General features: G+C 53.9%; 1 protein-coding gene across 2 annotated transcripts in view; it reads right to left on the bottom strand.

The window, feature by feature from the left end:
* Positions 1–1,490: 1,490 nt before the first annotated feature.
* Positions 1,491–22,284, bottom strand: part of LOC136022235 (carboxyl-terminal PDZ ligand of neuronal nitric oxide synthase protein-like) — a 32,600-nt gene continuing 11,806 nt past the window's right edge. Inside the window, exons 1-10 of one of the 2 annotated variants that reach the window (XM_065695250.1) lie at positions 14,082–14,280; positions 9,567–9,659; positions 8,839–8,897; positions 7,515–7,623; positions 7,108–7,249; positions 6,541–6,695; positions 5,019–5,186; positions 4,303–4,468; positions 3,453–3,810; positions 1,491–3,373 (exon numbers count right to left, since the gene is read on the bottom strand). In XM_065695250.1, the coding sequence (XP_065551322.1) occupies positions 2,884–3,373; positions 3,453–3,810; positions 4,303–4,468; positions 5,019–5,186; positions 6,541–6,695; positions 7,108–7,249; positions 7,515–7,623; positions 8,839–8,897; positions 9,567–9,659; positions 14,082–14,087 (1,746 nt within the window). In that variant the 5' untranslated portion in view covers positions 14,088–14,280 and the 3' untranslated portion in view covers positions 1,491–2,883. Of the gene's footprint in view, positions 3,374–3,452; positions 3,811–4,302; positions 4,469–5,018; positions 5,187–6,540; positions 6,696–7,107; positions 7,250–7,514; positions 7,624–8,838; positions 8,898–9,566; positions 9,660–14,081; positions 14,281–22,284 lie in introns of those variants that run through there. The other variant, XM_065695249.1, reaches the window with a different exon arrangement.

The raw sequence follows: 22,284 nt of genomic DNA, 5'->3' as shown, positions 1-22,284 counted from the left end.
GTGCAGGGGCTTTGGCTGGGGTGGCCATTCCCTTCCCAAGGCCATGGGCTGCTTTGGGCACCCTGAGCATCACTGGGAGATGATGCGGTGCTGCACAGTTGCACCTTTCCAGGCGGCCTGATCCTGCATGGTCCAGGTTCATCTGCTGGGGTCTCACACCTAGAACTGTTGGTGTACATTGACTGGGAGGCCCCCAGGGCATTGTCCCCCAGGATGCTGTTTGCAATGGGTCGGTGTTGTGGGGCACTGGGAATGGACCGCTCCATGGGAGCAGCCTATGGATCTGCCAGGCGGGAATTGTCCGAAGTACGGAGCAACTTTTACCTCTGTTACACAAAGGAAACTTTCCTCCTCTTTTTGTCGGAGATGCTCACTCCATTGAGATGATTGGCAGACTGGAGAGCTGAGAAACTAAATTGTTTATACACTAATGAATAGAAGCTTGATTGCAAGATCCTGTTTGGAAAATTATAGTGCTGAATTGAAGCCGTACAATTACATCCAAAATGCTGCATATTCATTTCATCTGCTTTGCATAGAGATTAACAAGCGAGCCCTAAAGCAGACTCTGAAATTAAAGCTAACACCAGATTTAGTCACAGGTTACAAACTAAATGGCATTGTTTGATGGATGTGAATCTTTACCACCTGCCTGCCTGATGATTGCTAGCAGCTTACCAGACAGCAGAGGAAAAAGTTTCTTCCCATGAAGGAAGCATAATAAGATGCTGGGCTGGAAGTGCCCCCTCCCCGTGCAGGCAGCCCCCCCGGCAGATGTCTGCAGTGGGCCTAGGGAAAGGGCTCCCTGCTCCTGGCTCCATCGCGCTGGAGGCTGCATCCGCTCCATGGAGGGTGGCTCAGGACCACCGCGGAGGCTGTTGGTCCATCCAACACCCAGGGCCGGGCTGGGTCCCGCGCAGCAGGAGTCTCATGGGGTCCCCATCACCCTCTGCGCTGTGTCACCCATGGGTTCCCTTCCTCACCTCAAAGGGGCTTTGCCGCCTGCCTCTGATCCGCCTCCTCCCTGCTCTATTCCCATCCTGAGCGTGGGGCCAGCGGTTGCCTTGGGAGCAGAAATGGGGACAAGAAAGGGCAATGGGGGTGTGTGGGGAGCAGGGGCTGCCTGTTCTGGTGGGGCTGCGGCAGGCAGCAGCAGCACTTGGTGCCGTGCGGCACGGTTTGAGTGCTGCTGGCCTTGGGGTTCGCATTGGAAATGGGCCCCATCCCTGACGGAGGAACCTGTTGGATGTGTGGCAGCTTGTGTGGGGACACGGGACCCACTATGGGGCTGCTGGGAGCTGTGTTTGAACTGGGGCTGCGGATGGGAGGGTGCAGGGGACAGGCTGGTGGCCCGGGGCAGCCTCCAATCACAGCAGGGCTCACTCTTCTTTGGGAATACCTGGAGGGTCCCAATCCGCATCCAAGGGCATCGGCACAGCTTGGGGCTCCCTGCGCGCATCCCCCGGCGGGGCAGAGACCACAGCACTCACTGCAAATTGGACACCTTTATTTTATAGCCTTTAAAAGTCAGTTACCAGCTGCAGTGACCTCATCCCTAGGCTGGGCCGTCTCTACTGCACTAGGGGACAGCCCAGCCCCAGCTTTACAAGCCCCAGTGGGGATGCTGCCAGCTCCCACCCGGCTCCTCCCGGCCATGGCTGGCTTTGGGGTGCGTGTCCCATCTCGTCCCATCTGCCCCCCACGGGAGCAGCACCGTGCCCGGGTCGGGCACTGTGGCTGCTCCCAGGCTCCATTCCCGCTTGGCACGTTCCCATCTCGACCCTCCAACACTTTCCCAACGCCCTCTTGCAACCAACCGAGGTGGACGAGCATCTCCTTGGGTCCCTCCCCAAACCCTGCCCGGGGTCAAGGGGCCATTTGGTGCCCTTCACCCAGAGCTGGGCTTCTCTTTTACACCTTAACTCCTCCCAGGACACTCGCACTTCCGAGACCAAACCCCAACCACACCGCAGCACCCTGAAACCAGCGCGATGGAGCAGCCACCGGCGGCCCGAGGGGCACGGGAGGGCTCTCCCCACCCTGACCCCAAGGCACGGGGTGCACCCTCCCTCTGGGGGGGTCACCCACTGTAGCCCAGGGCTCCAGTGGCCAGCCCTGCACCCAGTCATTGGCCCCAGTGCTGGGCCATGGGAAAAGGCACCTGTGGAGGGAGGCAGTGGTGGCTTTGCCCTGTGGGGACACAGCATGGACCATCCCTGGCACCCACCTTGGGGTGCCGGGTGCAGGAGCAGCACTGTGCCTGTGCTGCCTGCTCCCACTCGCAGGTGACAACCGATGAATGGGGTTATGACAGCATCCTCGTGTCCGGGTGTTCACAGCCCTGCACCGTGCCATGCCCCTGCCTGGCTGCTCCCATTGTTCAACCCCCAGGGATGTTTCTGCTGCAGAGCATCCCAAGGGAATGCTGTCTGTGTGGGAGCCTCCCCAGGGCGAGTCAAACCAGCACCATCCCTGGCTTCCAGCAGTGCTGTCTGCCTGCTCCTGGCCCTCTGGAGCTGCAGGGCAGGTGATGGCACACATCCTGCCAGAGGCTGGTGTGGGGCTGCCTGCAGCCACCCGGCTGACAGAAGGGATGTAGTGATGAATACGAATTGTCTGCCTGGAGCAGGGACTCCGAGCAGCACCCTGCTGTGTGAGCAGGGACAGGACAGGATGGGGCAGCAGGAAGGCAGTGTGAGCTGGTGCAGACCGAGGGCATGAGCTGGCCAGGTCGCATCCTGTGTGGCAGCCCCATACGTGGGATGGGCACAGCAAAGGGACCTGCTTCCCAGCCAGGGCACCAGGACCCTCAACTCCAGTGTGGGCTGGTGGAGCAGTGTGGATGGAGCTGCTGGGAGCCAGCTGCCACCTACTGCAGTCCCACTAAGAGGGGACCCTGGTGGGCCCCAGGGCAGCGTGCGGCTCTGGTTCAAGCAGCTCATCTTCAGAGAAGCTGATGTGCAAGCACGTGTCGTCCGCAGGGGAGAAGGGCAACGTGCTGTCCATAGGGCTGGCCAGGGCAGCCAAGTCCCTGGCCAGGGCCTCAGTGGCTGCAGGGTCATGGATGCTGGCCAGGGGGGACATGTGCCCGCTCTCCCCAGTCCTGTCCTTGCCCAGAACACGCTGGCAGGTCCCAGCTGGGATGGGCTCCGTGCTGGAGGCACTGCTCCGTGCGGGAGTCCTTGCCTCAGGGTCCACGAGGGTGAGGGAGCTGGCAGTGATGCTGGTGAGGCTGGAGATGCTGGGGCTGGGCAGGCTCATGTGGGCAGCGCTCTCGGGCTTCACCTCCACTTCCAGGCTCGGGGAGGTCTTGCTTGACCTCTTCCGTAGGATGGGAGGCGGCGGGTTCAGCTTGGGAATGGGCTGCGGCCGCCTGGGAAGGAAAGCAGAGAGGAGGTGATGGGCAGGGGTGTTCCCACTCCAGCTGGGGAGGTGGTGGTGGCACATCCTACCTGTCCTCGTCCCCTCTGTCCGCGTCGTCCCCCTTCTGCCGGCTGCTCCCATTGAGCAGAGCGAAGTCGCTGACCTCAGAGCCCTCCACGCGCCGGCTGAGCCCGTCCTGCCCCTCCAGCACCGCCAGGCACTCGTCCCCATCCTTGCTGCTGCAGTGGTGGCCGCCCCTCTCCAGGTTGATGAGGTTGAGGTAGGAGTCCCCAGTGCCCAGGGCCGGCAGTGAGCCGGGGGCCACGGGGCTGCCCAGGATGCTGGCGGGGCTGGAGGTGGACGGGAGGTGGATGTCCAGGCTGTAGTGGTTCTTCAGGTTCAGGGACAGGGACTGAGCCAGGGACAGGTTTTGCAGGGAGCGGTCAACTGGTGAGAGAAGGACAAAGGGGGGTGTGAAGAGCTGGGGACCTGCAACACAGCGGCTGCCCTGGACCATGAGGGGTGCAGAGATGCTCCAAAGGCCCCCCAGAGCCTGCTGGGCTTGTACTGGGAGCATCCCAACTGCTCCCTGGAACCATAAGGATTGCAGGGGTGCTCTGAAGGGCTGGTGCTGGGAGCTTCCCACCTACATCCCAGGACCCCAAGGGGTTCAGAGATGCTCCAAAGCCCACCAGAGCTTATTGGGATGGCACCAGAGAGTGCCCAAATTGCTCCCTGTGACTGCAAGTAGTGCAGTGATGCTCCAAAGTGACCCCAGAGCCTGCTGGGAGCATCCCAACTGCTCCCTGGGACCATAAGGAGTGCAGAAATGGTCCAGAGGGATGATGCTGCGCGCACCCCAGCACCCAATCCCCTTACCCCAGGGTGAGGCTGGGCACAGTGGACGTGCCACCCATGGCTTCCCCGCGGTGCACTCACCCGGCTGCCGGTGCTCGTCCCGGGCCTCCAGCGCCGTCAGCTGCCGCACCAGCAGCGAGACGTGCTGCAGCAGGTCCCGGTTGGTCAGCAGGAGCTGCCGCACCCGGGCCTGCGCCTCGATCCGCGCCGCCGTTTCGGCCGCCAGTTGGTCCTTCAGGAGCTGCACCTGCGGGACGGGGCGGTGGGGACCGGAATGAGGGGGACCGGGAGGAGCGGGACCGGGATGAGCGGGACCGGGCGATGGGGACCGGGATGAGCGGGCCGGGGCGATGCGGGGCAGACACAAGGAGCCGCGGCGCTCCGGCGCCCCCTGCCGGCCCCGCCGCGCACCCCACCGGGACCCCCTGAGCCGGTCCAGCGGCGGCCGGGAGGATGCTGCTGCATCCCGGGCCTGGTGGAATAGGATGGAGGGGATCTGCCGATCCCAGGTAACGTGGAATGTCGAGGTGGGGGGCCCGCTCTGATGCCGGTTTGCAGGAAGAAGCTTGGTAGGGATGGCTTCTGAAACTTGGATGAAACGGGAACTGGCGGCTCTGCTGGGCCCCTTGTGACCCTGTAAGCAGCTTGGGCTTATGCATGCAGCCAGCTCCGTGTCCATGAACTCCCTGTACCATTCCCACTGTGTCCCCTTCATCAGCCCAGCCTGGCCGGAGGCTGAAGCAGGGAGAGGAGAAGGGTTGGTGCTGCCCCGGGGAAGGGCAGGAAACAACACGTACCTGGGCCACGGCCACCTGTGTCTGCTGCTGCTGCTGGAGGAGCTGCTGCTGCAGCAGCTGGAGGCAGTGCTGGGAGGCCAGCGGGGTGATGGAGGCCGCGGAGCAAGGGCTGCTGGGGCTGAGCAGCGGCTGGGAGCCAGCAGGGTGCAGCGAGCAGTTCTCAACATCCTGGGCACAAAGGAACAGGCAGGGTGAGTGGAGAGACCAGGCAGGGATTTGGATTGTGTGTCCCCATGGCACTAAGGGTCTGTTGAGGGGACAGCCCTGGGCTGTGTGTCGGGCATACACTGGATCTGTGTGATCCATGGGGGATGTGTTTTGGAGTGAGTCTGCTCCCAGAGAGCTGTGGGGCTGAATCATCTGCGTCCGACTGCACCTTCAAACAGGGAGGGCAGGACCCAGGGAGGAGGTGGCAGGGAGTGACACAGATACCCCATCACTTTCCCCATGATGGGGCTGCCCAGGCTGCACCGTATCCCATTGCCTGACACATTTGCCAATGGCAGCAGTGGCTGTGTCGAGGCCATCAGTGTATTAAAAGTAGTCCCAGCAGTGGAGACACTGGCATGAGAAGGGCAGTGCTCCCACTGACTGCTTCCAGAGCAGCTCCTGACAGCCATGAGCCCCCTGCACCTCACTGTGGTGCTCAGAGCCTGGTGCTGCTGGGTTGGCACAAGGTGGGTGAGGCCCCATGCATGGCACTGGGGGTCTCAGCAGGGAGCCTCCCACCCTGGCAGGGGGTGTTTAGGGACAGTTTAGAGGGTGCTGCCTTTCTGCCTCCTGCTCTCCCTGCTTGGGCAGCTCCAGCCCCCGAAGGAAGCTGCAGGGAAGCTCTGCCTTTCCAGGCATGGAAATGAATCCCATTGAGTGCGTTTCACCGCAGCTGGTTCCAGGCAGGCCCTGCAAGCGATCCGATTGTGTGAGATGAAGCGATGCCATTCAGGCCGCTGGGAAGTGTGCACAGGGGAGCTCTGCAGAGCAGCTATTCATTAGGGTGAAACCACTGCTCGTGCTGAATGCACCCTGGGTGTCTGTGCTGCCAGGCTGGGACCCCTCAGGGATGCTGCTCCCTAAGCCTTGGGGTGAGGGAAGCCGGGTGTCACTGTCAGCAGTCAGATGAGCAAACAGGGGCACAGAAATGCACCCTGAATGGCAGGGAAATGGTTGTCTCATCAGACACCTCCATTTAGTTTCTGCCTGTTGTGTGGATGCTGCTGCAGGAGGAAAGTCCTGCCTCGCCTCTCCCTAGCACTGGGTGATCACTCCAGCAGAGCCTCTCTGCGCCCTGCCCTACCTGTGCTCACCCAGGCTGTTTGAAGCCTGCTCAGCCATGCGCCGTGCCTCTTGCCTCTCTCCTTGTTCCAGCACTGGGACACAGCTTAGTTACAAGGAGCAATAGGGGGATCTGCAATGGGGTCTCCATGAAAGGCCCTTCAAATCAAGCTATGATACAATGACCCCGAGCAGAGGGACCCCAGCAGAGGCAGAGCACATGGACTGTCCCCCAGCCCACCCCCATTACCTGGCAGTTCTTATCCTTTGAGGCTTGCCCAGGTTTCAGCAGGCCGAGGTCCCCCCTGGCACCTGGCAGCTCTCCAGGTCCCCTCTCGGACACACAGATGCCATCAGAGTCGATGCCAATCTCATCCCTGATCTTGGAGCCCTTTATCTGGTGAACTTCAAACGAGACGGACACATAAACCCAAGCCCCCTCTGTGCAGGATCACAGCAAGAACCCAGGGCCTGGAGCAGGGCTGGCAGCCAGGGTGACAGCCCAGGGACAATGGCCAGGACATGCCTCAACCCTCTCCATGCTGCAAAGAGGCAGGAGGAAGGGAACAAGCCAGATGAAGGGCTGGTGTCTGCAGACCCTCAGCGTGTTGGACAATGGGGCTTAACCTCTGTGCTCTTGGTGCCCAGGATGAGAGGGCAGAGAGGGCAGAATCCCCATGCCCCCCATCTGAATGGAACCAGAGGTCTCGCCATCATTAGAGCTGGCCCTTGAAGAACCTGCCACTCTGCAGGTCCCCCCCCAAAGCCCCCCGCTGCAGAGGGGTCTGCCCTTGCCCCACAGGGACCCACACATCACCTTCCAGCGGCTGCTCCTCGGCTGACTTGTCGCTGGCACCGTCCGCCTGCCCGTCGGCGTTCTGCAGCGCGTGCTGCAGGCTCAGCTTGTGGCACACCTCGAAGGCCTGTCCCACCGTGCGCACCACGCGCATCGCCTGGCTCTGCGGAGCAAGCCCATGGCATGCTCAGACCCACTGTGGCCACCGCCACAACCCCCCCACCCCGCTCCCCTGCTCTTGGAGACGGGTGCTGTTATCTCCCTGCAGGATGAGGCCCAGGGGCAGGAGGGGACAGACACCAGGCACGTTATGCTGGGGACATCCAGCACTTGGTCTCTGCCCATGGATCTGCACCCAGTGGTTACTCTGGCTCCCTTGGAGACCTCCCCCCAGGGATGACCTGGCCGTAGCCCCAGGAGCATCCTACCTTCTTCTTTGACTTGAAGACGTTGCACCTGAAGGAGTTGTTAGCGCCATCCCTTGCGATGTAACTGAATATTTTCAGGTCTTGCGAGTCATGAGACACGTAGAAGATTCTGGATGGGAGAGAGACAAAGGGAATTAAACACCCAGGGGAGCCTCTGTCCCCAAACAACCTCAGAGGGACCCCAGTGTCCCCACACGGGCTGGCTTGGCACTCAGGGCTCGAGGCACGATGCGGTGCTGGTGCACAGCCCCTCTTGCAACTGCCAAGCAGGAGGTGATGGATTTAGAGTGTTTCTGCCTTGATGGAAAATCTGGTTTCTGAAGTAGAAAAGGCTTTTTAAAGATGCTGTGGGAAAGCTAAAACCTATAGTACTGGAAAGCTCTCCTGTTCAGGCTGACTCCTTCCCCTGCCTGCGCTGCAAAACCATTTTAAAAGACCTCTTTCTATGTTTGATTTAATTGGGGGAAAACGTGACAAGAGAGTTCAGGTCTGACTAGAGAAGAAACCAAAGGGATTCCTGAAATGTTGTTTTCTTTTACTCTTTCCTGTCACCGGGATTTTTTTGTGTTGAACCTGCAGTTGGAGCAGTTATTGCTGTATATATACCATGTCTTGTAATCATCTTTAAGGATCGCTGGAAGTGAGAGGTAGGCACAGATAATGCTCCTTATCTCCTCACCAAGGGCTCTGACACAGAAAACCAGTGTCCGTGACCCCGGTCCTTGAGGCTGTGGGCTTTGTGCTCATGGGACGACTATTCACTGGTGCAACCTGTGCTCGGAACTGTCCCAGGGGCTACACATCACTGCTGAGGTTGCCTGATGGCTCCTGAGGCATCAGGTTTCCAGGCAGTGTAAGCCTCTGCATGGGGCTTGTGGTCTGCTGAATACTTGGAGATCCCATGGCAAGTGCTGTGGAAAGTCAGTGTTGTCTTACCATGTCCTGCAGGGGTTAATTCACTGTAAGCATTTACACCTTAGAGTAAGGCTCTTCTTCAGAAGCCCACAGCCAGCCATGCTCTGAAGAAAACCACAGGAAGCCTGTCTTCAGAGTCAGAATCAGAGTAATGCGAGCTGAAGGCATCTCTGGGGGTTACCTAGTCTAACCCTGTTCAAAGCAGAGCCAGCTTCAAAGCTACATCAGCCCACCTCACCCTTAAAAATGTATGAGAAGGATCCTCCATCAGCAGCAATTCTGCATCCTCGTTAATGTTTCATGGTGGGCTGGAAAGACAGCCTTGGTGGAGGGAACTCAGCAAGGGGGAGGATGGATGCACAATGCTCGGGGCTGATGGGACCTACTGGTGTAACCCCCCTGCACCTACCTGTACACGGGATCGTGCATCACCACCATCTTACTTTCATCCCAGGTCCACTCCTTCCTCTGTAAACAGAGGGCAGAAACAAAGTTGGTGTGTCAGGTAAGAATGAAACTCCACCATGATGATGGGCAGGAACCCTGAGAACGGTGCCTTTGGCCCAAGCTGGAATCTAGGCTACAGTCTGGCTACATGAGCAATGGCTGTTTCAGTGGTATCTTGGATAAAAATAGATTTTGTTGCTCATTTATCATAGCTGGTTATATGATCCCAGCCTTCAGGGCTGCAAATGGCCCCTAAGATTGATTTATAGCATCAAATATGCAGGAGAGTAACACGTTTTGGGGAAGAAGGCTCTGAGCCAGGGCTTAGGAAGCTCTGCCTGGGCGGGGAGCTGAGGGATGCTCAGCCCAGGCAGTGCAGAAAAAGCCTACTGGTATTAACAAGAAAAAGAACCTATTTCCTGAAAGCTTGACAGTTTTGATGGGAAAACCAACAATATATCCTCTTCCCACAGTGTCATTTCCCTATGCTTTATTCAGTGAGGTTTTGTTATTAGTTTGATGGGAAATGGAGTGTTTTCTTGTGAATATTTGGGGCATTTTAAGAAAATTCAGGGGTTTTAAGAGAAGGCCAGTTTTGGTTTAAAGTGTGACCATTCTGAACAGTGGTGATACCCAGACATGGTTAGAGCCAAGATCCCAGGTGCCCCAGTGGGGCTGGGGAAGTCTCACCTTCTGCTTCTTGCGCAGAATCACCTTCACCCCATCCACGGACACAATGATGCTCACTTTCTTCTTCTTGATGTTCTTGGCTTTGAATTCGTACTGATGGGAGGAAAAACCCAGGTTAGAAAAGAGAGTACCTAGGGCAGTGTGTGCTATTAGTGTTTTCCATTAAAGTGTTGGATTTGTGTTTAGTGCCAGGGAAGTGGGAATTCGTTTTATCCTGCTAAGAAAATCCATGTTGGGAAGGGCTCACTGCCATAGCTGGGATGCTGGGCAGGATCCTGGCTTTGTCAGGAGCATCCATTGGGAGAGGATAAGCATAGCTCAACCCTCTGGACTACACCCAGAGACTGTTAATGCGGATCCAGGAAGAACTTTCCTGATGCATTGGCCATGCCCAGTCCAGCGGGACTCTGCCCCAGAGGCTTGACAGGAGATTGCACTTGCAACAAACACCACGCAGTGATTTATGGCATCTCCAGCGCCCTTGTATGTCAGTGCTGCAGTGCATGGGGAATATGAAATCACTGGTGAACTGCAGGGAGGGCCAGATGGGTGGCAGTAACGCAATTACACCTCAGTCATTTCCATAATCACATTAACCTCAGTGGGCTCAGGAGAACAACCCAGCTCTCACCTGCAGGTGTTCGCAGCCTGAACTCACCTCCGCTTGTGTTAAAAATTAAACTTATGGCTTTTAAGCATTGCTTTTGCTGACAGCCACAGGCATGGCAGAGCCCTTCTGCTCTGGAGACCTGTGCTCACAGCACTGATCCCTACCGGCTCCAGTTTAGGCACTACATTTGGTTTCCAAACACAGCATTTCCATGCCTTGTATTTTCCACGGTCCCTATCAGAAATCCAGCATTCCTGAGCCAGATCCTCAATGTCTCTAAATCAGCACATCCCTTACTGTCAGTGCAGCTACAGGAACAGCCACCATGTATCTATTAGAGACAGAATCCTTTGGATTAACTCAATGTACAGTTCCCATAGTGGAAAAGCAGAGGTTACAAATCCCATTTTAATAGTCTAATACCATCAATGGTGCTGTAACAGAGCCGGGATGTAGCAAATGGGACATCGTGGCAGAGCCGCAGGTAGCAATGGGGATGTTAAGGGAGTCCAGGCACCTCTTTCAGGAGCCTGAAAGTGAAGGACTCTGTGTGTAGCTCCATGTCAGCACTGCAGAGAAGATAACGCATCTCTCCAGCTCCTCAGCACCCATTGTAAGCCACACCAGCATCCCAGGCAGAAAATCGGGTGGCTTTTGTGTTTATCAGGCTTTTGATGCTGCTCATTGAATCCTTAGCACTCTGCAAGGTTTATGGTATCAGAGAGACCCCAGATTAAACCGCAGCCTTTTGATCTCCCCATGAATTATTACTCTGAGACAAGCTCTTTGAAAACCTCTCTCTAGCACCGCTGCGTGTGAAGCCAGGGCTAAGTCTGCCATACACATCTCTATAGGGAGGAGTGAGATGATGGGAGAGGTGGGGGGAGCATCCTACAGGTTGCTGTGGGCCAGGGGGACCCTCAGGAGATGCACACATCTGGGGGGCTGCTGGTCTCAGCACCCAAATGGTGCTGGCGACCCCAGCCCAGCCTCACTGCGTGCTCCCATCTCCACCAGGCTGGAGCTTCCCCCTCCCCTGTGCTCAGCAGCACCAAACTGTTTCTCCCTGTCTGCTTGCATGCATGTCAATAAAGCCGGGATGGATTGTTCTGCCCACTAAAGAGCTATTTATCTTTCTTTATGCACAAATGGCTGGGAAAATACTAGCTGAGCTTTCCAAGAAAGAGAGAGCAATCCAGTTTATTTTCCCTTTGTAGCAACAGAGGTGCAATTACATTCAAACAAGGCTCTTTACTCAAAGGCTTTAAGCAAAGTCCAAGTCTGGGTTTTGCAGAGATGCTTTTTCCTTCTCTCTTGGACAGAAAGGAACAATCGGGAGCAGCAGCATCCCTGGCTGCTGCCAGGAGTGACGGCAAGTCTCTGTAGAGCCAGGGAACTCCAGCCAGCTACCACACCACACCGCAGCCTGACTTTGGGATTGGTACGGAGCTTCAGCTCCAAGCAGAGCCATACAGCCAGCAGGAGCAAAATCATAGCATCAACTAGGTTGGAAAAGGCCTTCAAGATCATCAACCATAAACCATGTCACTAAGGATGAAGGCACTCTCTGCCCTGAGCCATATTGGGGTGGCTGGGGCTGCACATGGGGCAGGCAGGAGCAGAGCTCGGAGCTTCTCCCCTGCCCCAGTGACACACCCCCCCCCCCTTCACACAGCATCTGAGGCAGTTTTGACCCTTGCAATCTGCAGGCAGAACCCTCGGGCTCTGCTCTGCATTGGGCCCTTTGCCATAGCATCATTGAGGAAGGAGGCGCATGAGTTCACTGGTCCTTCTTGCTCCATGCAGCTCATAGCTGCTGCTGCTTGTGCCTTGCTCCTGCAGCCTCATCAGAGCACCTACAAATGGCGAGTGCATGTTCCCCACATGCTGGGGTCCCAGCCATGGGCACAATTAGCTTGGCCTGAAGGTAAAACTGATTGGGCCCTAAAATCCCTTCTAAAGGAGCTGTAGGATGGCCTGGACCCAACTGGCTGCTCAGTAACACCAGCTGGGAGAGCACCATGCTCCCAAGAGCAGGGCTGGGCGAAAGCCCTGTGAGCCCACGCTGCACCAGCTCAGACTGGGCTCTTTCCCCATCTCCACACACAAGAGGCAGATGGGATACAGCTACAGTCATTTAATTGCTTCCTAGCAAGCAGGAATCGGTGTTTTAATTAAATGTGATTTACGTAAGGACAAAAAAGCACATGGAAAAAGGCACTGCAAGGTAGCAGACTTCATGTATAAAAATCTTGCTGTAAAAACCACCATACAGCTGAGCCCGAGCTCCTGGCTAACCCGGCACTGACACAGAGAACATCCAGGCACTGATTTTTGTTCTCTTACTACTGAATTGATGTGATTTTCCCCCAGATTTGTCAAGGTTACCAACAAACCCAAACCCACACAGCAGCGTGCATCTGCTCTGCTGCCTTCTGCGAGCCAGTCAATACTGTCTTGCTGCTTGTGCTATCCTATGGGGAAAAGCTTTCTGGATGTTAAAGGATGTGGAGTTGCCCTCACAAGCAGTGATTCAGCATCAAGCCTGGCAGCTTTCTTTACCATGGGGACAAGATTGGACGTTGTATAAGAAAATGCAGGTCAAAAAAGGGGCAATGCACCTCATCTAATTCAGCAATGTCATTAATTCTCTATCTGACCTGGAATACTTCCCAATTTCTGCTTTTAAATCCCTGTGTTAAAGTCCTTGCCTTTCCTACAGTCCCACACACTGTTGGCATGTAATCTTAACTTACCCAGGAGCTAAAGACTCTATGACTAGAAATGTTAATGGTGCTGCGTGATGCATATTTCATCTGATAATTCCACCCAAGCAGATATAAATTACACATGCAGTTACCAGCTTCCATCTGCTGATGAAAGAGATGGGCTAATGCACATTGGAAATCATATGCAGTTTCTAGCACTAAGAACAACTTGCATGAATAGAGTTATTCAAGGAAGCAATTCTTAATGTGATTAATTACTGAAGGTATCAGGGCTTTCATTATGCAAATGGAAACTGTCATAAAATAGAGAGTTTGAAGGTCTTAAAGGCAGCCTCTGTTTCCCAAAACCGCATTTCCCTCATTGACAAAGAGCAGAAGGGGTGGACTCGGGAGAGCAGCAGAGCCAGGACACGCTCCTGCCATGGTTCAAACGGTGGCTGCTGCTGTGCATCAGTGCTCCCAATCGCTGCTGGGTAAGTACTTTGTGCGCCCAAAGATGCCACAAGCTTGGATATGGACGACTTCTCCCTGCAGCTGTAAATCCTCCAGCCAGCCCTTAACCTGCTGTCCTGCCCCTAACCTCCCCTTGCCCTGTCCCGGCCTGGCAGGCTGCAGGATGGATGTGTCCATAAACAAACCCCAACAATAAGCAGTCCCAGCCCCTTCCCAACCTCTCCCGCTGGACGGACACAGGGAGCATGGCAATGAGGAGGTGGAAATACACTCGGCTCTGCCCCCCGACAGACCGGCTCCGGGCACCCCAGCAGGACCCAGCGCCCCTGCTCCTGCTCCTTGGCTGTATCCCAGCCCTGTGGGATGCATCCTTCCCTCCTGCTGCCGTGCGCAACCTCCGGTACCGTGTGAGCGCCGCTTTAGGAATTAAAGCCAGGATGAATCCAAGTATTTCAAGCTGAGGAATGTAATTAATTTCAAACCCAACTGATCCGCACGGCATGAGGACACGGTGTTATCTTGACTGCTGTTTGAATTACGGATGCTTGGAATGCTGCCGCTTGGAACCGATGCTACAGAAAACTCCCACGTTCTGCTCCCAGCAAGTGCAGCTTGGCCAAGCACAGCCGCCCTGGAGCTGACAAACCAGCGCTGTCAGTTCCCATACCCTTTGGACCACAGGCTGTGGTCCAGCCTCCATCCCCCTTCTGCATCACATCCCACCTTCATGCAACAGCCTTGCGGGCAGTGGCATTCCAGCGGCTCCCTCGTGGCCTCTGGCTGGAAACCGCTGGGTTATGGCCTTGCCTTTGTTCCTCTTGGGAAGCATGTGCCTGTCTGCATCCTATGAACTCCCAGTGCACGCCGGCGGGGCGCACGCTCCCGGGGACATGGCTGGGGTGAATGTGGCCGGGCATAGTCTGGGTCTGTGCTGCAGTAACTGGGCAACACGGACACAAAAGCGACGCAGGAAGCGGTGGAGGCCGGGAGTGCACCTCCTGCCCAGTGGAAAAATGAGAATTTATGATCCTTGGAAACATAAAACTGCCCAGTGGAAAGCAGAAACCGAAGGGGGAGGACAATGGGCAAGGAGAATGCTGGCAACGTACCCAAAGTCCGTTTTTATCCCCTCTCATTTCAATTAGCTCCTTTCAGCATCCAACAAGTTCTCTGTAGATACTGCAGCCCAGTCCCCACACAGGGAGCTGGAGGGGGCCAAGGAGCTATCACAGCCCTGCTGGGTTTCTGGGTGTCCCTGGAAGGGCAGCAGGGAAATGTGACCGTGGTTCATCACATGGGGTTTATTGATGTATTCCCAGTTCCGTGCTCTGGCAGGGCTGCCTGCGGGGCCAGCTGGGACTGAGGATGGTGAGGATGGAAACAGGCTCCCCAGCGAAGCTGTGGCTGCCCCATCCCTGGCAGTGCTCAAGGCCAGGTTGGACACAGGGGCTTGGAGCAAACTGCTCTAGCGGAAGGTGTCCCTGACAGTGGCAGGGGTTGTGGAACTGGATGAGCTTTAAGGTCCCTTCAACCCAAACCATTCCCTGATTCTGTAACTTCTCCAATCATGTGCAGGTTTGTGCTCCAGCTCTGCTGATGCTCTGGACCCCGGCATTTCTGGTGGGTTGTGCGGACACAGCCTGTGGTTGAGGCTGAGTCCTCAAGGAGCACATGGAACTCCCCAGGGACAGCATCCCGTGCCAGAGCCCCTGCATCCGCACTGGACCAGCACTGCTGATGTCCCTTGCAGCAGCCTGACCTGCAGAGATCTGCTTACGGACTAGGCGTTGATTAGCCCTGGCAAGAAAGCACCATGGGATGCACTGGCCACGGATCATTTATTGACAGGGATTACTGCGGCCAGCCTGGAGCTGGTGCCCTGCACATGTGGATCTGCAGGTGGATCTCCTCCGTGCAGGAGCTGGAGACAATTTGCCCCATGGCTGTGATGAAAGGATTAATGTGAAACTCCAGTCTATGTGCTCAGACTCTGCCCATCAGGCCACAGAATCATCTGCACTGGCTTGATCAGGCTTCTCTCACCTCTGGCTCTTCTCACATTGACCAACTGTGAAGAGGTGTTAATGGTCCTGACCAGCCCCACCTGAGGTCTCTCTCCACACTCATAAGCAGAGGCTCCATTTAAGCTCAGGTCTGGGCCCTTACTCCTTTCCTGAGCTCCAGGGTAGGAAGGTTGGTCTCCAGTCATGCCTGGCCACAGACCTGCTCATCCCAACCTGAAGACTGACTTCCCAGCTTGGAAACAGGTCTGTCCCGTCAGCATGGACCTGCCTGATGATGTGGACCCTTGGCTGAGCCTGGCTGCTCCCCAGGGTCTGCTCTGCCCATCCTGCTCAGGTATGATGTGGTGGGCTCCTGGCTGACAAGGGCCATGTTAGCAGCTCCTCCTTACTGAGCAAAGCCACCCTGGCTGCTCCCTGACCCCGGGGCAGTGTGTGGCCGCTGATACTTGTCTTGGTGCAAGGAGATGCACAAACACCTCCCTTATGAGGGATGTGTTGGCCAAACCCTTCACTAATGCCCAAACTCGGTGGTCAGCCCCTCACTGCAACTGGAGGATTGAGGGATGAAAGACATTGGGGGAAATGCAGAAACCTGAAACTAAGCTCAGAAAACATTTATGCTTCTGGAGCCTCCTGCTTGGCATCATCAGCACTGTTTTAATTGGCCTAACCTGCAGGTCTTCTTGGACCTGTGCCCCACAGCCCCTCAGCCAGCATGAGGACACTGGAGCTGTGTTGAGCCAGTCCCTGACTTAGCTTGAAAAGCAGCTTCTTGGAAGTTGCCTCTTAGTCCTGGCTCTGGCTGTGTTTGAGCTCTGCAGAGATGCAGGTGGTTCCTTTCTCTTTTTAGGATGCTCTTTATGAGACAGAGGTTTCTGGAAGAGGTAACAGTAGGAATGATGGGCATGTCTGGTCTGGCTGCTTCCTTCTGCCTCCTGTTTTGGTTGGAGATGCTCTGGGGTCGTGTGTGAGTGAAGACACAAAGTCCAAGGCGAAAAACAGTCCTTTAGGAAGCATCACCAAGCATCACCCTCCTGCCAGGGTTTGGAAGCTGCAGAGAAGCAGCTTGTGAATGACAGGAGAGCATCCTGTGGATCCAGCCTCTCCGGACACTCCTTCTGCAACACCCATGGGGCAGAGCAGAGCTCCTGCAGGTGATGGGAGCTGGTGGGGAGACCAGCAGTGGCTCTTTAATTAGTCCTTTCCACCTCTGAGAACAGGCAGACTGTGCTGGAACAAAGCTGCTCCGGCTTTTAAAGAGGGGTGGGATAAAGGCAGCCTTTTCATTGCCTCCTCCCTTAGAGAGACAGTGCCGAGCTCCATCCCGAGAGGCACAAGGTGACATCATCTGGCCTTTGGTGCCTCTCTGACAAAAGCCCCTTTGTGTGACTGTCACTTCCAGGGAACCCCCGCTGTCCCCAGGTTTAATAGGGAGCTTTCCCACACACAGCCCTTGTCCCACCAGGGCAGGCCAAGCCCGGCTCACAGGGAAGCTGGGGTTCATTTTCCTGCCTACCTCTACTCACTCTGCAGGAGAAAACAAATTACCTTTTCCATCCGCACTGCTCTGGGTGATTAATTGCTTTCAGTAATGAAGTAGTGTCTTGGGACCCCACCCTAATGGAGTTTCATGTACCAGGCACTGAATGCACATGAGCATGGAAATGGTGCCTACCTCAAAGAGCTGCTAGGTTACTGCGGATAAAAAGTGCTAATTTCATTAGAAGCAGGTCAGAGTCACCTGAAATAACCCTTACAAGTGAAACTGCAATTATACACTCTGATACCGGCAAGTAATTCTGTATTTCCCTATAAACATCAGTGTCAAGAGGCCCTGCAGAGAAGGCCCTGGTTTTGTACACAGTGTTCATATCCTCGTTGCCCTCCAGCCTGGATTGTAGGACAGGAGGTGAGTTAGGAGATTGAATTGTTCTAAACCTTGTTCATCAATGTTCAAACAACAAAGCTCATAAGAGCAGGAGCCAGGACTCTGTGGCAGGCTCAGAGCTCTGTCAAGAAGCCTCAGACCCCCTACCTGGCTGTGGGAAGGTAATGGAGTATTTTGTGTCTTGGTTTCTCATCCCCAAAGCAAGGATGTTCGTTTTCTGCTTCATTCATTCGGTTGTTCTGGTTACAGCCAGTCCCCTGCTAAGCAACAGCCACCCAGCACCCAGCCAGCAGGACCAGGCCATCAGATACTGCTCACACAAAGACATGAGCAGGGAGCAACTGAGGATTCCTGCTCATTGTACATTTGGTCTCAACCCACTGAGCCATCCTGGTGTGGTTGTGCAGGTGGAGGGAGCTGCAATGCATGAGATGGGGCCTTCAGGGGTGCTTACTGAGGGCCCTGGCAGGGGCTCACACTGGCACAGCACAGAGATGGGGAGAAACCCTGATCCGGCTGCCATGCTGGGGCTCTGACAAAGGCAGGTACCAGGATTTCAGGCCCCTAAATAATGCAACACTTCATGTTTATGTAATGATGCTATTTTGGTGCTGGTAGTCCAGAGGAGGATGGCAAATTGGAGGTGAAGGCAGCTTGAGAGGCAGGCTTGGGGAGCCATGCTCTGTGTGTGGGGATGGAGAGCAAGCACCAGTGCTCCCGAGGCTGAGAACAGGTGAGGTTAAGATGGAGAAGGTCCACGTGTTCAAACAGGTAACTAAGTCCCAAGAGGACCAGGGGTGATTTACTGTGGTTCTCCACATCCAGCATCTATGCTGCTCTGTGGCCAGGAGAAACTGTGTGGCTGCAGCCTCCTCCTTAAAGCCTCTGTGACTTCAGGATGCGGAGGAGAGTGATGCTGAGCATGCCCACCCGGGGTGGATGCTTATCCAAAGGAGGAGGAGGAATCTAGTTTGCCGTTGAGAATCTGGAGAAGCTACATCTGCATGACTAACACCTGCTTTTGGTAAATGCTGCAGGGAGGGACCATCTCCTGGCTTCTAAACTTGTTATCACACACCATATGCATCTTGGGTGCTGTCTTCCAGCTCTGTCTTGTAGTTTCTCTTAGCCACCTACTAGAGAAATTAGCATTTTCTTTGCCTGTCTACGGCAGAGGTAGGAAGCTGGACTTGGCACGTCTATTTTTGAGCAAGCAGGATTCAAGCTAGAACGAAAACTCAGTCTCCATTTGCATTCAGAAACAGCTTTGATTACAAACTAGACCAGGATGAAGACGGGAGGGATGCTGAGCTGTGTAGTGTGCTGCTATGTGCAGACCAGGTTCATGGCTCATTTGCTAGGTGCAATCAGGCTTTGTTCTCGTTGTTAGCTCAAGCCCTGGGTGCAGCTCAACCTTTCTACTTCTCAATGCCAACAGTTTCCATGAGCTATGAAAGCTATGTACTGGTCTGAGACAGTCAAGGACTGAAATAATCTGCTTTATTCCCAGCCAAGGAGACTTTTTCTGTGCAGCTCTTAATTCCATCGATCTCCAACAGCTCTGCTTGAGAAAACCTTTCTTACACAAAGCCCAGTGACTTATAGCTGACCTCCAAGCGCTGCACAGAAAGGATGTGTCTGCATCTAAGAGCACCAACAGTACAGCAATTCCAGCCTGGAACAGGCCATTGATCTTGGAGGGGGTCAGGCACTGTAGGACTGCAATGACTGTGTATGTAAGGTCTGTTGGTAGACTTGGCATGCAGTACTGAAAGATCCTGCCTTAGTAGAAGCAGCAGAGCCAGGTCTGATATTTGGATACAGCCATTAAGAGGGACTTTTAAAGTACAAGTGGTCCTTGGTTAGAAATCACTGAATGCTAACGAAGTTGCCAATAGACTGTGGTACCCCTTCTCTGGGCAATCCCTAAATCTAAAGGAAGGTCTATGGGTTCTCCTCAAATTGTCCATGAAATCTTACTCAAATTTGGAAACAAGACTATTACTGTAAGAGAAGGAGAATTCAACACTAATTGTGTCATTCCAGAACTCCAGATTATTAAGCAGTTCAAGGACTTTGCTAGCCTCAGGGGAACTACCAAGGTGAGTGAATCATGATGAGAGAAAGAGCCTGGGTTTAGTTAGTCGGAATTATGGATAAAGAGGGGTTTATGGTATTAATATTTATTGTTACAGAGGTCTCATCATCAAAACTGTACCAGAGCATCACTGCCAAGTGCCAAGGCAGAGGCAAGCAGCTTGGACTGGGTTTTCAAGCTCCTGGATAAGAGGCTGCTGGATGATTTGTCAGTTGTTTGCAGGCTTGTGGTGCTGGGCACTGTATGTGCCCATGTCTCCTGGAGGCACACAAGGGTCCTCAGCTGGGTATGCAGCTACTTTATATATGGGTAAATAAAGGTGAAGAACTTGGTACAGACAGCCTCTAAAGCAGCCACAAAGAGTAGCATCCTGCACTGCTCATGTACAGGTCAATGATTAACCACAGTGTTCCCTACCCCAGCTCACAACTGCTCCTGCCCCCTGCTTGGATGCAAGGAAGCAAAACAAGCAGGAGACCAGCAGTGCCCTGGGGGGGGGGGGGGCAACAGAAAATGTGTCTGGGCTGGAAGTTTAAACCCCATAATCATTAATGGCAGGAGCACAGGCTGCAGCAGGACCAAACTGGTCCATGATGGCTTAGGATCACTGAACCCAGTGCTTCGTGAGCTGCATTTGGTTCTGTGCTAGGTACAGGGCATTCAGATGTAGTTGGTCTTGACGGCAAGCACCAGCATCTGGGACAGTTCTACCAAAGGACCCATGTGCCTGAAGAGTAACTGTGTGCCTTACACCCTCCTGGAGCCAGCTGTAGATGCCCAGTCCTCCATCAGACTGCATCCAGTCTCAATGTGTCCAACTGCTCTTCCTCCATGACAAAAATCCTTTGTTTTAGAAAGGAAACCCTGGAGCTCAGAGGGTTTGGGGGTTCCTGGGGGTACACTGGATGTGGCTGTGCAAGTAGAAGGTTGACTTGGGGCCTGGCCAGTGATGCTCTGCATTGTGAGGGCTGCATCCTCCCCCCTCAGCAGACCCACCGCATGGCAGCATCTCTGCAGCAACACAGTGACAGAAGGATGGAGGAAGGGGGAAGTGACTCTGGTATCCTGAAAACAGGCAATTGCCAAATAGTCCAAATAACCCATCTGGCCCAAAAAAAGACCATTTAGAGGCTGTCTAATCACTGCTGAAGGAAAGAAAGAAACCCGTTCTGTAATGCCTTTGAAAAATCCCTTCTCCCTCATCAAAGTATCCTTCCCTCCAGGGAGCCATTCAAGGTTTTGATTCTGTAGATTTATCACAGAGTTATTTGGTCAAAACATGAAGCAGCTTGTCAAAGTATTATGTTAAGTAGCACCAATTCTGTTTGCCTTCAGGCCTCGTTTAGTACAGAGCCAAAGCAGAATTAAGAAAGCAAGCATAGAACCAAGCTATTGTTAGCAAATCTCACTTTACTAGGCAGAATTTTGCTTTCTTGTCATGGTTCCTTCTCAGAACAGTGATCCATAAAGTACAAAGGGCTTCTGCATTGGACAAAATCAAGACAGCATCTACACATCACTGTTGTGGCACTAGATCTAGCCTTCTTCCTGTGTCCAGCATGGACCCTCTTAACCTAAGAACCAGAAAGACCGAGGCTGCACCACAGCTACAAGCTGATATTTTTGTTTTAGCTCTTTCCCTGCATGTAGATAACTTCACCCACAGGATAGCCTTAAGTGTTTGTACTTTCATGGACTTTTCCATTTTGTTCCTGTTCCTGAAGCATGTCAACTTGCTCTAATGGAAATGAATGCATGCACTTGTAGGAGGGTCTCTGCTCCACCAGCATCTCCACACCATGGACAACCCCAGTTTCTGCCCATGCAATTGTCACTGAGATTGAGGCACCTCATCATTGACAAGTTAATCCAATGTGCTCCCTACTACTCTGGTTGCCATCTCAATTGCATTTTCTCAGTAATAAAGCAGCAGCTTTGAGTGGTGGCTGATTGTTCTACACCAGAATGTCACTTGAAAGCCGTTATATTTAATCTCTGTAATAACCTACACCCAGTAACATAATTGGTGAGAAAAGCTACTTTATTTCAAACTAGATAAAAGATCTGCAGAGATCTCATACACTGGTACTTTTGCTACTGAAATCAAATGCTTCAGTAATATAATGATAATACTGTTAAAGCCACTCTGTTTTACAATTAAAAGGTACCTGCCTCATTGCCAAGATACAGCATGAGACAAAAAGCTCGTCTTGTTCTATTTAGTACTAACATTTTAATTTAGCTTTCATCTGTTTAACTGCTGCTTTTATTAGCAGCTTCATCTAAACTCCAATCCATCATGACTCTTATGCAAACCAATATTAATATGCCTCACTATTTCCACCCCCTCGCCGGAGAAGCCATCCAGTTCTCAGTGCACTGAAGAAGGCACTGAAAGGTTGCTGTTGCTAAGAGATGGCACACTGCAGTGAGTGATCCCTCTATCCATCCGTCACCAATCATACACAGCACACACTGAACAGGGTGTAAGAACTGAAGCATCTGTAGTCACCGGTCACTTCTCAAACCTAGGTTGTAGCACATGGATACCGATAGAGTTCCAAGCTGTCTTCTGTTACAGTGGCCTATTCACAGCTGGAACAGTGCCCACTCGTTTCAGCTCACAAGTGGCAGAAGATAACTTATCACTATTGTGTGGCGAGAGTCCAGCTGTGATTTAGGGTTGGGGATGAGCAGGGTGGAAACTTGCAAGCTTCTAAATCAGTGGGGCAGCTCTAGGGCATGACAAGATGTCCCCAAGCAGTGAGCAGAAGGCTGGATTCTTGTGCTATCTCAGAGGTGTTTATTCCTCTCCTCCTACTCAAGATGTACAAGCACAGAGTAGTGAGTCCTCCACCACAGCCACATGATACTGCCTAGAAACACTGCATGATGCCACTACCAAAACATCTCATT

Source organism: Lathamus discolor, chromosome 15 (genome assembly GCF_037157495.1).
Source record: "Lathamus discolor isolate bLatDis1 chromosome 15, bLatDis1.hap1, whole genome shotgun sequence".
Classification (NCBI taxonomy): domain Eukaryota; kingdom Metazoa; phylum Chordata; class Aves; order Psittaciformes; family Psittacidae; genus Lathamus; species Lathamus discolor.
This window is presented reverse-complemented; position numbering and strand designations above follow the sequence as displayed.